The sequence below is a fragment of the Eutrigla gurnardus genome (genome assembly GCF_963514095.1).
Source record: "Eutrigla gurnardus genome assembly, chromosome: 11".
Lineage (NCBI taxonomy): Eukaryota > Metazoa > Chordata > Actinopteri > Perciformes > Triglidae > Eutrigla > Eutrigla gurnardus.
In genome coordinates, this window is record NC_139925.1 from 9,815,554 (window position 1) to 9,831,090 (window position 15,537).

Sequence of the window (15,537 nt, forward strand, 5' to 3'; positions counted from 1 at the left end):
ATGAAATACAACTTGAAAAAAAACCCTGTCTGTGTGCACGACGTGTACATCACAGTTATACCATTATTTAATAAAAATGATTTTTCTATTTTAGATAGGGCATGCCAACATGCCTGTATTTTATAATGGAAATATAAAGACAAAGCAAAGCATAAATTAGATGTACGTTATGCAAGTAAACATATCAAGCTTAAATCACTTACTTTCATCACTTTTTTATGTACAATACATCATCTAATAATATATATATATGACAGTAAATCTGTACAAAATTATGTAAAATATATAAATGTATATTTAGTACAAAAAAATCCTAGCAGCAAAAGAGGCTTATAAAACGTGAGATCACACTGAAGATCGTGAGATAAGTTAAAATACACCTGAAAGTGGAATATCAGAATTATTCTTATTATTTTCTTAAATCAGAAGCAAAAAAAAAACCCGGATTTGTGTGGATGCTGGCTGCGTGAGGACAGACGTTACAGTTGGGTTCACATTGTTCATTGTGCATCTTGGCTTTCGTACTCGCGGTTAAACTGATTGAAACCTGCAGCGGAGAAGCAAAGACATACACATCGTACAAAAAAAAACAGCCTTTAGAAGAAACAGACTTTCCCTTTAAGCCGCTGGATATGGCAACGGAAGAAGCATATACTTTTAGGGGCAAAACAGACTGGACAGACACATCAGTAGCTTTATCAATAAAACACACACACACGCACACACACACGCACACACACACACACCCATGGGATTTTCTCTTTGTGGAAAGGATCAAGTCAAACTGAAGCTGACTTGTGTATGCTTTAGAAACGTTGCCTGTTCAGTTTTCTGTTGGCCAGTGAAAGATTAGAAAAGCCGCAGAGATAACAAACTCTGGGTTTTTACAATCCGGGAAGAAAAAAAATATAGCTTAATAGAGTCAGAGAATGTGGACTTTTATGATGTTGAATAACTTCATGCGAAGCCAGGAAACAATCACTGTCCATATACAGGTCTTATGAGGCGTATGAGGTGTTGCTGGTAGGAGAGCTGAAAAGTGTTCAGTGCAGCCCTTTTTCTATGGCGTTGGTGAGTCTTTGTTGCGAGGAGAGAAGACGACAAGGGAAGGGCCAGGTCGATCTGTAATTTAAAAGTTACCATTGATATAATGGCTGGAGAGGAGTGTTAAACCGGAGGATTGCACTGTATTCAAGCTCAAGTGTTCTTGAGCAAAACACAAACATCCTAGCAAAGTGGTATTTTGACCTCTCTGCGTTTTCCCAAAAAGATGTAAAAAAAATAATAATTAAGAGCCATACAGTTTTTTTAAGCTTCGAGTCAAACCGGCAGAGGGTTTGTGGGTCAGTGATATCTTCGGCAGGCGTATGCGTTAATGTTTTTGACGACATAGAAGCCTATGGTCATGGGAGGCATGGCTATCGTCCGTCCAGCTCTCAGTGTCTTAGGCTTCAACTCGGGGAATGTCTCATTGTCCACCATGACCAGCTTCTCCCCGTTCAGCTGGACATATCTGCAAAAAAGAGGAGAGCAGGGAACACAGACGGTGTAAGATAAGTGTGACGGCTCGCTACGCCCGATTCTGAGACACCACGATGCACCTTCAGGCATTTCATTCTCTCAGTTGTACACTTGGGGGTGCTGTTGTTGCAAAATGTCACAACTGCACAGTTGTCCAACTGGACTTAAGGAGAGGAATCTGCAGTGAAACAGTCAACTGCACTGAAATAATCCATTTTAAACACTTCTGCAATAATCACTGCACCTACCCTTTGCAGTACCAGTTAAAATATTTCAGTACAACAAAATATTTTAAATATAGTTTTCATAGACAAATTGTTTAAAATATATACATTCTTTTAGATATAATTACATTTCCATGTTCTTTGAAATCATCATTGCGTGAGACACAAAACTTTTAGAATATGAAAGATAATTAAAAAAAGCAGCTATAACACGTAATAGTTGTTAAGGTGCCCTCTTTTACAAATGGACTATGGATATATATAGTGGTAATTATCACAAAACATTTGTACAATAACAAATAAATTGAACCGTAAATAAGCAGACCGCAGAATGAGAAAACAAGCAGTAATATATCATAAAAGGTCCTTCACAACGGCCAGCTTTAGTAGGACTTCCCCCCCTTTTTTAATTAAAATGTAATTTTATTCTTACATGATTGCTATGTGTTATAAATCATGTTCTGGAGAGAAATGATTTCATTTACTGCATTACCAGCTTTAACACACACCAATTCCACTGTAAAGTGCTGCTATTATTAGTAAACCATATTTCATTATATTGTAAAGTTCACAATGATAAAATGATTGAGGCCAATGGTGTGGCTATTTTTATGTGAACCTCAAATTCAATAAAATCACAATCAAATAAAAGTTGTGCTCATTAAAGAGGTTATGAATCAAACCGAGTTGCTCAAAGCTTTATGAACATACGTGGTGGACCTGAAGACTTGGCCAGCGTTAAAAAGTCCCACTTCTCACACAAATTTATAGACATCTGGTGTTGCTAAATTCTTCATAAAAGTCTCCCTGCGCTGCCTGTGGTAAAGGAAAGCACTTAAGGCCTGAAAAAGGCCCATCGTTAGCTTTCTCTCCTATTAATTGCCTTGTAATCCTGTTCTAACACCTAAAACATCCTTCATCATTACGCTGTTATTGGAGGATCAGGCCTGAGCCGCCATTAAGGCGTATGTCGGTGTCGTATAACACACAGAGAGAGAGAGAGAGAGAGAGAGAGAGAGAGAGAGAGAGAGAGAGAGAGAGAGAGAGAGAGAGAGAGAGAGAGAGAGTCCTGAGTCATTAGATTGTTATTCCAGGATTTGGGGCTAAAATCTGAGTCAGATTGATACTCCAGGGGCTTAAAGGGGAGCAGAAGAGACTGGAAGCATAGACCTTTTATTATAAGGGACGTTTGAAGGTAATATGACTCGTATTACCTTGATACATGAAGAGTAATATATCGTCGTAAAGACTATGCTATTCAAATGGAAGAATGTGTTTGAATAGCATAAATATGAAAGGAAATAAAAATGTCATCCGTAAAACATCGCCTGCAGACGATAAACAACCATTCAACTCCTACTAACAAAAAAAACAAACTACAAACCAAATTATAACGTCTGTGTCATACGTCTTATGTGCGTAATTTCAATACACCTTTGTCTATTTCAAAATAAAATACAACATAAAACTAACATGTCAAGTTTTTCGGTTGGAATTAATAGTAATTTAGGTCCTTCGTTAAAAAGGAAAAGAGTGTACCGGTATTCTCTTTGTGTTGCATTATTCTTTATGTTGTCTGAAGACTCCAGATAGACAGGACAAGGTTATTGCTTGTAAGGGAATATCTTCATCATCATATCTTCATTCAGGGACTTCATCAAATACACTGTTTTCATAAAATGTATTCACTGCAACGTTTTTAGTTTCCGTGTTGCAAAAAATGTCTATATTTGGAGAGCGATAAAGTCGTTTATGAAATCCTGGTTATCTTTGTTCTCGTCTTCCACACGGTTGCATAATAAATGTTTTTTAACTGATACTCTGGAACCACATTGTTGTTTGGAGAGAAAACAATTATTCAAAGCAGGGGTGTGTGTGTGTGTGTGTGTGTGTGTGTGTGTGTGTGTGTGTGTGTGTGTGTGTGTGTCAGCGACAGAGAGAGACACTAACTTGGCTCGGAGTCCGTCAGTGCCGTAGGGCTGCAGCAGGTACTGATGGACGGTATTGTTCCGTAACGTCCCGGCCAACTTGATTTTCTTCCGCGACCGATGCAGGTTGATGATGTAGATCGTTATGGAACCTCTCACGTAATTATGACTGGTGCCAGAAAGAAAAAGACGAGCGTCGCATTAGTATTCCTTCACGATAAGAAAAGACAAATCCGGAAGGATGAAAGCTCCTTCCCACATCTGCTAATAGGGATTCATTATATATTAGGTTGCCATGTTGAATAAAATCCTCTATAATGAAAGATGACAACAAAGAAAAGAAAGCCTTTGAAATTCTTATCACGTATAGCAAGAGGATCAGACCGCAACTCCTTGATCTAATCCGGATCAAAAGGGAAAAATAATAAAATAAGATCAAGCATGCTCTTTTCCACTAAGCAGCAAGTTATCATCTATATTTAGCAGGAACTAATAAACCACATATCATTCTCAAAGCCGTGATCTTCCCTTTAAAGGCTATCTGATGCAAGAAAATCGGCTCCTCTTGTACAGTGTCCAATATTAAAGGCTGTCGCTGCGTAGCCGAAGGGTCAGACGGAGGGTGTGAATGCGACGGGCAACACTCCTTGGGTTACTCAGACAACAGTGTTGGGGTTGCTCTCCTGAGAGCAAAGCACTGGGGACACAACGTGATAGGGATACCGGCCAGAGGTAAATAACTACGCGAGGCAGAGCGAAACATGATAAAATCTAATAAGAGGACAAAGACAACACAGCTGTAGTGAATACCACATGTGGACCTTGGTGTTCAGGGTCAGGGCTGGTAGACATCCCTCCCAGTCACCACCTCACAAAATCTCACATCTTTAAAGCAATCTTATTTTGAGGGTTGGATGTTTATCTTTTGGTCGAGCCATCTATTTCATCAACACTATATTTAGGCAGAGAAATAAAGAGATGGGCCGTTGGTGGGGAAACGCAGCAGTGTCTGGCTCCGGGTTAAACTCTTGCAGTCTTGTTTCTGAGAAACGTTGGACCAAGGCACGGATTGAGAGATCAGATGGTAGATGGAGGGAGAGATAATGACCTCTCAGGCCTTTCAAATGATCAGGTTCTTAGTGATCCAAACTAGGAACATAAACATGTGTTGATGTTGTTTGATGTCGCCGCGTTGCAGGGAAGTGAAAAAAAAAAAAAAGAAGGCCACGCAGACCGCTAAAAGGGGGAAAAGGGCAGTGAAAGTCAAACGTCTAATCGGCAAAGACATTCTTAAACCGCTGACTGCCTGATCACATTTACAGCGCAGTTAAACCACTAAGGCTACACTGGCTGGTCCACTTAAGGGCTGACTGTGTAAAACCGCATAGGGGCAGAAATAATGGCAGACTGAATCCTTTGGAATCAGCGCTTCAGTGCTTTGGCTGTCTGGTCGTGGTCCGTGGCTGACTGGTGCGCTGAACAGAGCCGACAGCACCACGTGCAACGGGCATCTCTTTACTCCAAAATTCACCATACATGCCAGCTGGCTGAGCCGATCGTTGCAAAATGACTTCAAATATTTGCATGCCTGTCATCAGGCCTCATGTGTTGGTTATGCAACTCCTGCACGGTTATCGGCCATCCATCTGTGCGGCGCTCCACTATTTTTTCGGAGAGATGCTCCTCCGTAAACGAGCCCCATCTAGAATAAGGTCGAATATCGAGCCTGGTGCTGACAGCCACTGGCCTGGGTTAAATGATAACCTTGAACAGGTCAGGGTGGCACTCTTTTTTCTCCTGCCGGCACAGACTGCCTTATTGTCCCTCCCCCTCCCCCCCCGAATACCCCCCTCCAGCCAATCCGAGATGGGATAAATGGCTCGCACACCTTTCAGCGGCTCTTTGACGGCAGGGAGACAGAACCCACACACCTGATAAGTGATACCCGTTAGGTTTTATAGGCTCCGAGTTGTCAAAGAGCGGGTGTCTGCGGTCTGCTTATTTATGGGAAGCAGAATGGGCCGGCTGGGGGGATTTTGTTCTTCGCCATCACACACTGAGGCCTCAGGTGTTTGCAGAACACAGGGAGTGGTGAACGTTAAATTCGCAGCAGTCTGTTCTCCATCTGAATCTAAAGCACTTTCAAGTCCCGATACACATCCCTGAAATACTGAGAGGATGTGCGCCTTTTTGCATCCGCCAGCTGCGAATGAAAAAAAAGTTAAAAAAGACAGTATATCATAGTAGTATACACTCTTGCTGTGTTTAAGTACATTACAAACTTAATCCAAGGTTGGTCAGCTGTGGCACGTACTTGTAGTAGCTGGTGCAGTGGGCGTAGATACGTAGCTTGTCTCGTATGACTCGTCCTGGTTGCGGCTTCCTCTGCAGTCCAGCAACCCGCACAGCCAGAACCCTCGGACCCACCAGACGCTTGAAGACCAGAGAGAACCAGTAATCCTGTAAGGGCAACACACACACGGACACGGACACACATTTTGCATTACTTTCATGACAGTATGGGGTTCATTTTAATAACCATAATATTCAGGACACGATTCACCTGGTAGTTGTTTTAATATACTGTGCAAAAGCAGGCAGGTGTGAAAAAGAAGTTTTAAAGACCTGGACTCACTGACGGCAGGAAAACCTTTGAGAGATTCGCCGACTTCCCTGTAGTTAAATGCAAGGCTGATTCTCACAATTTTATTGGAAGAGACACAGCAATGTTGGATCCTGGATTCCCATGAAAGGAAATATTCTTCAGCCATGAAACGTCCTGCTGGTGATTGTAGATTCAATTTCGCAAACTGGGAGAAGTAAGAATGTGTCAACAAAGCAGCTAGTCTGTGACAGGGGTGTAAAAAAATAATAATATATATATATATATATATATAAAGACTTGACAAAAATGTCAAGGTCCAAATATGTCAACACTTTGACACTCGGCAGAGTCGGCGCTGATTGCCCCGTGTAACATGTCACGTTGCATCAGGAAACCGCCGGGCGCTTCAAAGTGACAGGTCTTAAATGTGACACTTTTACAAAATATTATGCTCCATCATGAATTGCTGTTTCACGATATTGTTGACGAAGGGTCCACCGCACCGTTTCTCACTCTATAGACTACACAGACTCAACACCTCTTCAAGAGACCCAGAACAACATGTGTTCCTCAGGAAGTTCCCATGCAATCCTCCATATGGCAACATTTAAGGGCTTCTTTTTCCATGCAGGCTTTAACTTAATTTGCTGCCAAGGCATCGAAGAAGCAGAGCACAGTATGGAACTGTATAGTGTTGGCCACAGGCAGACGGATGGATGGGTGAATGTATGGCCAGAACTGTGATCTATGATTATTATATAGCGTATAAAACACAGAAAGAAAAAGAAAAAAGTCTGGAGTTTTATCTGTCCAAGATGGACAGATTGATGCTCTCCTGTTACGTTGTGTTCAAATGTCAAAACTCAAGTAAAAGAAGCCATCAATATATACTGTGTGTGTGTCTCTCTCTCTCTCTCTCTCTCTCTCTCTCTCTCTCTCTCTCTCTCTCTGTGTATATATATATATATATATGCACAAAATTAATATTCACCGCCCGTTAACTTCCAATCAATGCAAACATCTTTTCATTCATGCAGAGTTCAACTATAGTGAGCTTTCAGCATGAATATCGCCCGGATATAGCAGGGCGATGTGTGACCGTGCCTTTAAAACCCCAACCATAGCCGGAATCGGTGGGACATAAAACTGATTTTATTTCATAGATCCTCAAGCTGGCCTGACTGTCTGCCTGTGTTCCTGCCTAATTGCCTTTTTGACAATTATTTTTTCACTCTATCTTCTTTACCCCCCCCCAAACTCTTTGAGATTCAATGAAAATACCGTACCAAGAAACAAAGAAAGCTCCAAGTAAACCAATAACACGTCATGGGCTGGGGAAAAGTAAAACCATACACCAGAGACCAATCAAACCCCAGCTGCACCGTTCAGGGAATCAGAGGAGGATAACAAGGAGAATAACAATTAACCTTTAGTGTTGAGCTAAACAGGACAAATGAGAGGCAGACTCCTGGTTAAGACGCTGTTAATCCGCACCAATTCAGAGATCAAAGTATGAGGTCATACCATTACGCTGCATCGAGTGGGAACATTTCGGTGTTTTTAATTTAACTAGATCCACGAAGAGGTTACCAATTTTCTCTCTAATTGGGTTTCCGCATAAGCAGCTGTTCAAAATTAAGAGAAAAACATATCCAGGAAAAAGTCAAACGGGTTCTGTAACCACAATATACACGATGGAGAAGGTTTGCAAGCTGCCTCTGAATCTCGGTTACAATCAACTCCCTGCGTCAAATCCGAGATGCATGCGAGGACTAGACGAGTGAAATATTTTCTCCCTTCAGAGCATTTGATGGGAAATCTTTTCAGACAGCAGCAATATGCCTCCACCTACTGTCAGACAGTAAATACTGACATTTATGGGTTCTTTCCCCTCCATCTCTCTTCACTATTGTTTAAGAGTTTACAAACCAGGAGTGGATGAGGATGACTGGGATAGAAGTAAGAAAAAGGGAAGGAAGCCGGCGAGGTGGTTCAGTATTTCAGTAGGGAGGGGGGGTTATCACTGGGGCAGTCATCCTACAGGAGAGGGGGGGCCAGGTCATAAATTTCTCATGTAGAAGACAGGTTGGCCCTGCAGTGAATTCTCTCAGCAGGTAAGCTGCTGCAGCCTTTGGACAACCAGCTATGTTGAAAGCATTGTGATCCTAGCAGGAGACCCGCATTCCCAGAAAAGTAATGGAGACGCTGAGGGAAGAAAGTGAAGCCATCCCGAGTCAATGTCTCATCGTGGAAGTGGGGCAGATTTGCATGCCTGCTAGAATGAACTAACGAGGGATTTAGTGAAAAAAAATCATTGTCAGATTTTGCAGACGTGATTAGTTACGGAGCCCAATAAAATAAGCTGTTAAAATGGTATTTTGGGAATGCAAATTCTTCTGACCAAAGCCAGAATGAATAATAACAAATGTTTGTTTCCATAGTATTTCCCCTTTATTGTAGAAACAATTATTTACTATGCATGCCCCTAACTTAAGCCTCTCGCCACAGCTTAACTAACTTAATAAAGCATTTTTATAAACTTGGCAACTCTTTAAAACTTCCAGCAAAGTGAGATCAGTTAAACACTAAGACAAGACTTAAAAGTCACATTTTTAAAAGAAACAAATTACTAATAAATAACTCATGTTCAGCTTCGGGGACAATAAAAGAACATTTCAAATCTTTCCCTCAGATCTCCACAGCCACCGAGGAACTTGGGATTGGTTCCATTTCACACAGCGTCGCAGGCTATTTCACTAACATGCCTGTGCATCGGCATCTCAGGTTGCAGATCTCTCACTGGCCGACTGTCCCGCACAAGAGAAGCACACAGTTGCGATGGGGGTTGAGCGGAGCAGTGACACTGTCCTGAGCTACTGACAAAGGGCTAAGGTTACATGGCATTTCGCCCCCGCGTCTAAGCACTCATCACCACTAAGCGGCTTTCATCTCGCCTAATAGCTCCCACGGGAAAGAGCGAGAGGTGCCGTCGAGGCACTGGGTCTGGTACGGGAAAGGAACCGGACTGTAGAAAAGGACTGCTCAGGTCTGATCCTGGTTGTTATGGTGGCGACTGGTGAATTGAGGCCCTAATAGCCGAGAGACTCACAGGTAAAGGGTTAAAGTTCTGGTCCACGAGGTGTGTGTATCCGTAGTCGAAGAACGAGTGACGCAGGACGACGTCGATCCCCTGCACAGCAGCCATGCCCAGCGCGTTCACCCACCTGGAAGACAGAGGTCTCATTACACACCGCACCACAGCGGTGTCTTAAGCAGCAACGCTGTGACGACAGTACTTACAGAAAGCCAGCAGCGTACGTGTCAGAGAGGTTACTGATGCCGCCAGCCCACGCCGGCCCCAGTCCACCCAGCCACACCTTCTTACTGGGAGTATGTGTGTTCACAACCTGCACGCAGTGACAGAAGCACAAAACCCACACAATATTATCAACTTTGTGAAAGTTTCAACAGGATTCTTTTTGAATCGATGCATCGTTTTCATTCAAATGTAATTGAAGGACCATTTCAAAAGGATCATGTATTTTTCATGAGTAAACCAGGTCATTTGTCTCGGGGCTGAGGAACTATTCTTTGTTGTGCTTTTCTGATATTGACTGAATTTAAGTGAACTGACAACTGGCAGTAGACCACTTGTACATAAACGAATAGACACAAAAACAAAAGATGCACACAAAACTTCATCTCACTAACTTCAGTGGGAAATCACAGAAGAGACCCCTTTCATTACATTTCACTGAAAGCGTCACATACGAAATCTGACCTCTGCATTCAACCCATCCTAAGCATTAGCAGCAGAGGATAAGCAGAGGGTGCTGTAAAGCAACTTGGGGTTCAGTGCTCAAGGACACAGGAGGAGCTCGACCGCCGTCGAACCGCCAACCTTTGTGGTTAGGGATGACCTGCTCAAACCCCTCTGCACCACAGCTGGCCTGTTTTGTTCTCAGGAATGACAATTTCTTTGTCCCCAGGCCCTTTGGTGCCGTTCCTGTCTTACAACTTAGCAAGTCTGCTGCAACAGCTAGCGTTGAGATTACCTCATGGTGGAGACAACCTTTTTTTACCCCGAGGGCTAACTCTTGTGGTTCGCACATGTGGCCTTATCATCACAAAAACTAAGCCGAGGGTTGATGCATGACTTGGCAAACTTACGTAAAATGCAAATGAGATGATTAAATTTGGTTTGGGTTTTTTTTTCACATCCTCCCTCGAGATGGTTGTGAACAACCTGAAACATAACCGCTGAAATTTGTACCTTCAGTACAGCTCTAGAACCGACTTGTGGTATGCATTAAGCAGCCTCGTCAGATTTGCTGATGTGGATGCAAACGGTATCGTTTACATCCAGTGTATGTAGACGGAGATTATGTATAGCAGAAGTTTAACTTCAGGATTCAAAGGGAAACTCGAGTACCTTGGTGACTTTAGTGATCTGCTCCATCAGTGTGTCCAACAGACGTGTTTTTAGGAAGTCCTCGACTTTGTTCACTCTGCCATCCATGTAATAACTGTAATGGAAACGCAAAAGAAACGCTGTGAGAGAAATGCTCTCATCCACTCATCCATCCATCCATCCATCCATCCATCCATTCATCCGCTTAACCTGTTTGGAGTTTGATCTTGTATAACTTAATCTTAAAATGTATTTAAACTATGTATATGGGCTTATATGGAGGTACTTGGTGGAGGGGAGGGGGAGGGCTGATCTGGCATCTATGTGATTACATTCTTGTATGGTGTTAAATTATAAAGATAAAGAAAATAAATGATAAAAACTATATTTATGAGTGAATAATTTATTGAGGCAGATTCCTGATGAACATCCCTCTCTGGGAAGAAAAGCCTCTGCAAGATTTACTGCAATAGGCCAAGAGAGCAACATCCACATACTCCAGTTCATGTTTCAGGTCCCATAAAAAACATTTACATCATATGTGCTCTGCAGAAGAAAGTAAAATACTGTAAATACTGTAATGCGTCTTAGAACAAATGACAGCCAAGGTAAATCCAGATCTTACAGGCTATAAAAGAGGAACCATAATAACTCACTAACATTTGTCAACAGCTTATTGAAATATATTTAAAATAGTATTTTTTTAACCTTCTCTCAGCAGTCCAGAATGAAGTCGCTTCACTAAAAGTCTATATTTGCCTTTATATTTATTAGAGACGGGGCAAGATTCCAATTATAAATCCATAGGTAGCAATACTTAATAATAAATATCTAATGTGAATGTCCATTCCTCAAGGATGAACCGTTGCTTCACACCACCTGGATCTGTAGAATGACATCATCATCATAATATAATGTCAGCAAATTGTTTAACCCAGTGATGTCATAGAGCAACACAACTAGACTGGAGAATTTCCAAATAATTCGCTGCAAATTAGCAACAGAACGATTTGCATGCATGAGAGTAGCGTGACTCATGTAATATCACTTCATTGAATTTATTCATGTAGTCCAAAATAAGACATTTGCCTCAGAGGGCTTTACACTCTGTACAATACACGACATCCTCTGTCCCAAAACCTCCCTTAAAAATCCCTTTAATGGGGGAAAAGAGAAGAAACTTCAAGGAGAGCTATGCCGTCATTATTTGCACAAAATCCACCCAAATATCTTTCAATTTATTGGTATTATTTTATACAGCTCCATGACAAAATAAAAATAACAGAAACAGATGCAACAACTGTTAATTAGAGATTTAGAAAATCTGTGATTCATTGGGGAGCAGATTTCTCTTCTGTGATTTTTCAAAAGCAACAAATGTTATTAATCAAATAGCAGAGCAGCTCAGTTCAGTCCTGCTTGACGCTGCAAATCTGCTTTTTTTTAAAAATGTAGGTTCCTTTCATGAATACTCCCCCAAATATGTAGATATTTAATATCAATTTGGAATTGAGACAATGAAGTTGCTTAAAGAACTCGAGTCAACACTTATCAAAAGTTTAACTAATTAAACGGAGACAATGCCGAGGAAGAACTGTATTGTGAATAATAAGACATGAAGACATCATAACTGCAGCATACAAATATTGATCCTGCTTTGATGTCTGATGTGCCAGCAAAATTGCGAGAACGGAGCTGAATTTTGAAGCAGTGTTGCAATCTGTGCTTAACCTCGTTGAACGTTTCATCACCATGTTGGAAAAGTCCCCAGCTCCCAAACCTCAAACTGTAAACAACGCATGAATTTAGTCACAGCTCGACACAAATTATTTGGTTATCCTGTCATCTTTCAAGAGTGCTCAAAGCAAGTCTTCAGTCCCGATCCGGGGACAGAAATTCCAGCTCATATATGGAAACCGAATAAAAACAGGACATTATAGCGGTATCTTGCACAACAAATCAGAAGTTTGTCTGCGGCCTAAAAGACTATAAGGTTATAAGACAAGATTTGCTTTCTTTACATAACTTTGGTGGTTCATTATACAAAAAATCTTTAAAGACACAATATTATGAAAACTGTTTACTATATTGACCAATAATGGGGGGAGGAGGGTATTTAAAATAAGACAAGAGCTCAAGTCTAAACTCCTCAAAACCGAACCGAGAACTTTTCCTTTGTTTGTGTGTTCATCCATAATTTGGCTCCATACTTAAGCTGACAGCTGACCAGAATTCAATCAAATGCAAAAATGAAACACTATGGCCAAATGTTTTCAGAAAAAAACCCACTTGGTATGCTTGTTTCACACAGCTCTCGCTGCGCCAGCACCACATCAAAGGCGGCTCACTAACACAAACTATCTAGCACTCTATTAACACAGTATTGCAGTACAGCAGAAGGAATATATGTGAGCACATATCAGCCATGGATGGATAGAAACAGATGCCAGAGTGGCATCACCAAAAAATGTGTGGGGAAAAAATACTGAAATGCAACCAAATGACCTACATTTAAAATGATACTTGAATATATTACCTTTAAATGTACTAAAGTACCCAAAAGTAGTGAAGAAAAATGGTTCCGTTTCTTATTAATGTGTCACATTAGATAACAATCAGTTGACTTGTTATTTGGTTGTTGCAGAATCACATTTTCTCCAAACCAAGTGCTGTGTGTGTGTGTGTGTGTGTGTGTGTGTGTGTGTGTGTGTGTGTGTGTGTGTGTGTGCGTGCGTGTGTGTGTGTGTGTGAGAGACATGCCTTAGTAACATCATACTGCATATTTTATTGCCACAAAGTGGATTTTCCTGGCCAGTAATCTCGACATGGATTCCCCCCCACACACCCAACATAATTAGATGAAGAAATATTAAAGTCAAGCATAAAGCACGAGTACACTCTCCAATAGTTTACTTTTAATAATATGAAGTGTCGAGGAATGGCCATCTGGTGTTGCGAGAGATTTGGGGTGAGCAGCGGGGTCGCAAAGGAAGAAGACGATGTGTTCCTTGATGTAGACCAGCAGGCTACCATCGGATAAATCATTACATAGCAGCTGAAGGATATGTAGCATCCCTCAGGAATGCCATCAGTGAATTTACAGTCTTAGCTGTTATTTTCAGACTAGAAAAGGAGGAGATGACAAATCTTTAACATCTCCCTCTTTCTCCACCAGCGCTTTAAATAGCCAGCACACTCTGCACCGCTGTCGTCGTGTCATCTCAGCCCGCAGAGAGCAAAACTGATGAGCGTGCATGTTTCAGCGCTCAGTACAAGAAGTGCGTCAGAAGCAAGGGTCATCGAAGCACCTTTCATCACGTCATTATTACAAATCAGTTTAGCCGGGGGTTGAATCATACTCAACAAAATAGCTATAAACCCTTATGTTAATGTAAATGACCACAAGGCAATGATGAAAGCAGCATCGGACGCACCTATGCAGCCACAAATAATAATAACAAAACCATCCAAACGTCCAAAATGTGACAACAAGAAGTGCTTTTATTCCCTAATCAGACAACCACTGAAATGTCTATTCCTGTCAACTTTTATACCGCCTCTCTTCTCTTGATCAACAGTCCATCGCTCACATAACATGAACTAATGTGAAAGTTAATCCTAATCCTTACCCTAACCTCAAACCAAGTCACCCAAAAGGAAAGCAAGTCCACACACACACACACACACACACACACACACACACACACACACACACACACACACACACACACACACACACACACACACACACACACACACACACACACACACACACACACACACACACACACACACACACACACACACACACACACACACACACACGGTGTAGTGCCATGCAGGACAGCGGTGCTTAGAGCTAAATGCTAAAGTAATGCTAACATGACTGACATTTTACACTTAATGTTTGACGTGTTCATCATGTAGCATTTTAGCATCCTAACATTTTGCTAATTAGCATTTAACACAACGAAAGCCGAGGCTGAAAGAAATGTCATTCATTCATCCCGAGGGTGAATATAAATGTGTGGAACCAAAATTCAAGGCAATCAATCCAACGTTTGTTGTTTGTTGTAAAATCACAAATGCTGACCTCATGATGCCACGAGAGAAAACGTCAGGGAATCACTCATGATGAATCCTTCGCAGCCAATAAATGTCTAAAAGCTTCATGGCAATCCATCTCATAATCGTGTCGATACGTAACCCCGGACCAAAGAGGTGGACAGAAAAGGCGTTACCACTTCGACACTAAAAAATAGGCTCGAAAATTCAACAGAAACATTCCTCTCCAGAAATAATGTCCTGGTTAGTGTGGACAGGCTAATTCATAGACCTCAATGTGAACACGTGTCACTGGAACTACTTTCCTCCAAAGAAGTGTGTTCTCTAGATTACCCACAGTCACAGTGATTTTCTTAACAAGACAAATTAAATGATATTTCTGATCTCGATTGTAGGCAGGGAGGAAGCCAAAACACACTGCATAGATGAAGACTACCTTTAATTTATGTAAAAAAAAAAATCTGGGTTGGAGTTCAAGTGCTCTGATAGAAAACAGGGAAACAATTGTGCATCCAGACAACTAAGTAAACATCTTCAGGGGAAAAAATGGGCACAATTGTTATAAAGTGAAAGAAAACACTTGTAGAGTGATGGAAAGAGAGAGGAAAGAAAGAGAATGACTCCATAGACTGATCATGTTTTGCTGGTGAATCCAAAAATGAATAAACAGTAACTGAGACAAGATGCTGCAGATGTCAAACTACGATGTTGTGGAAAAAAAGCATCATAACATAAATGAAACCACATATCGATGTTTTCTGGATCGGGAGGTACACAAACATT

The 15,537-nt window shown here is 41.4% G+C and overlaps 1 protein-coding gene across 2 annotated transcripts in view; it reads right to left on the bottom strand.

The window, feature by feature from the left end:
• Window positions 1-357: 357 nt before the first annotated feature.
• Window positions 358-15,537, bottom strand: part of hpse2 (heparanase 2) — a 47,243-nt gene continuing 32,063 nt past the window's right edge. For both annotated transcript variants that reach the window (XM_084020994.1, XM_084020993.1), the window contains exons 7-12: window positions 10,711-10,804; window positions 9,579-9,685; window positions 9,388-9,502; window positions 5,988-6,133; window positions 3,696-3,842; window positions 358-1,513 (exon numbers count right to left, since the gene is read on the bottom strand). In XM_084020994.1, coding sequence (XP_083877120.1) covers window positions 1,345-1,513; window positions 3,696-3,842; window positions 5,988-6,133; window positions 9,388-9,502; window positions 9,579-9,685; window positions 10,711-10,804 — 778 coding nt within the window. In that variant the 3' untranslated portion in view covers window positions 358-1,344. The remainder of the gene's footprint in view (window positions 1,514-3,695; window positions 3,843-5,987; window positions 6,134-9,387; window positions 9,503-9,578; window positions 9,686-10,710; window positions 10,805-15,537) is intronic.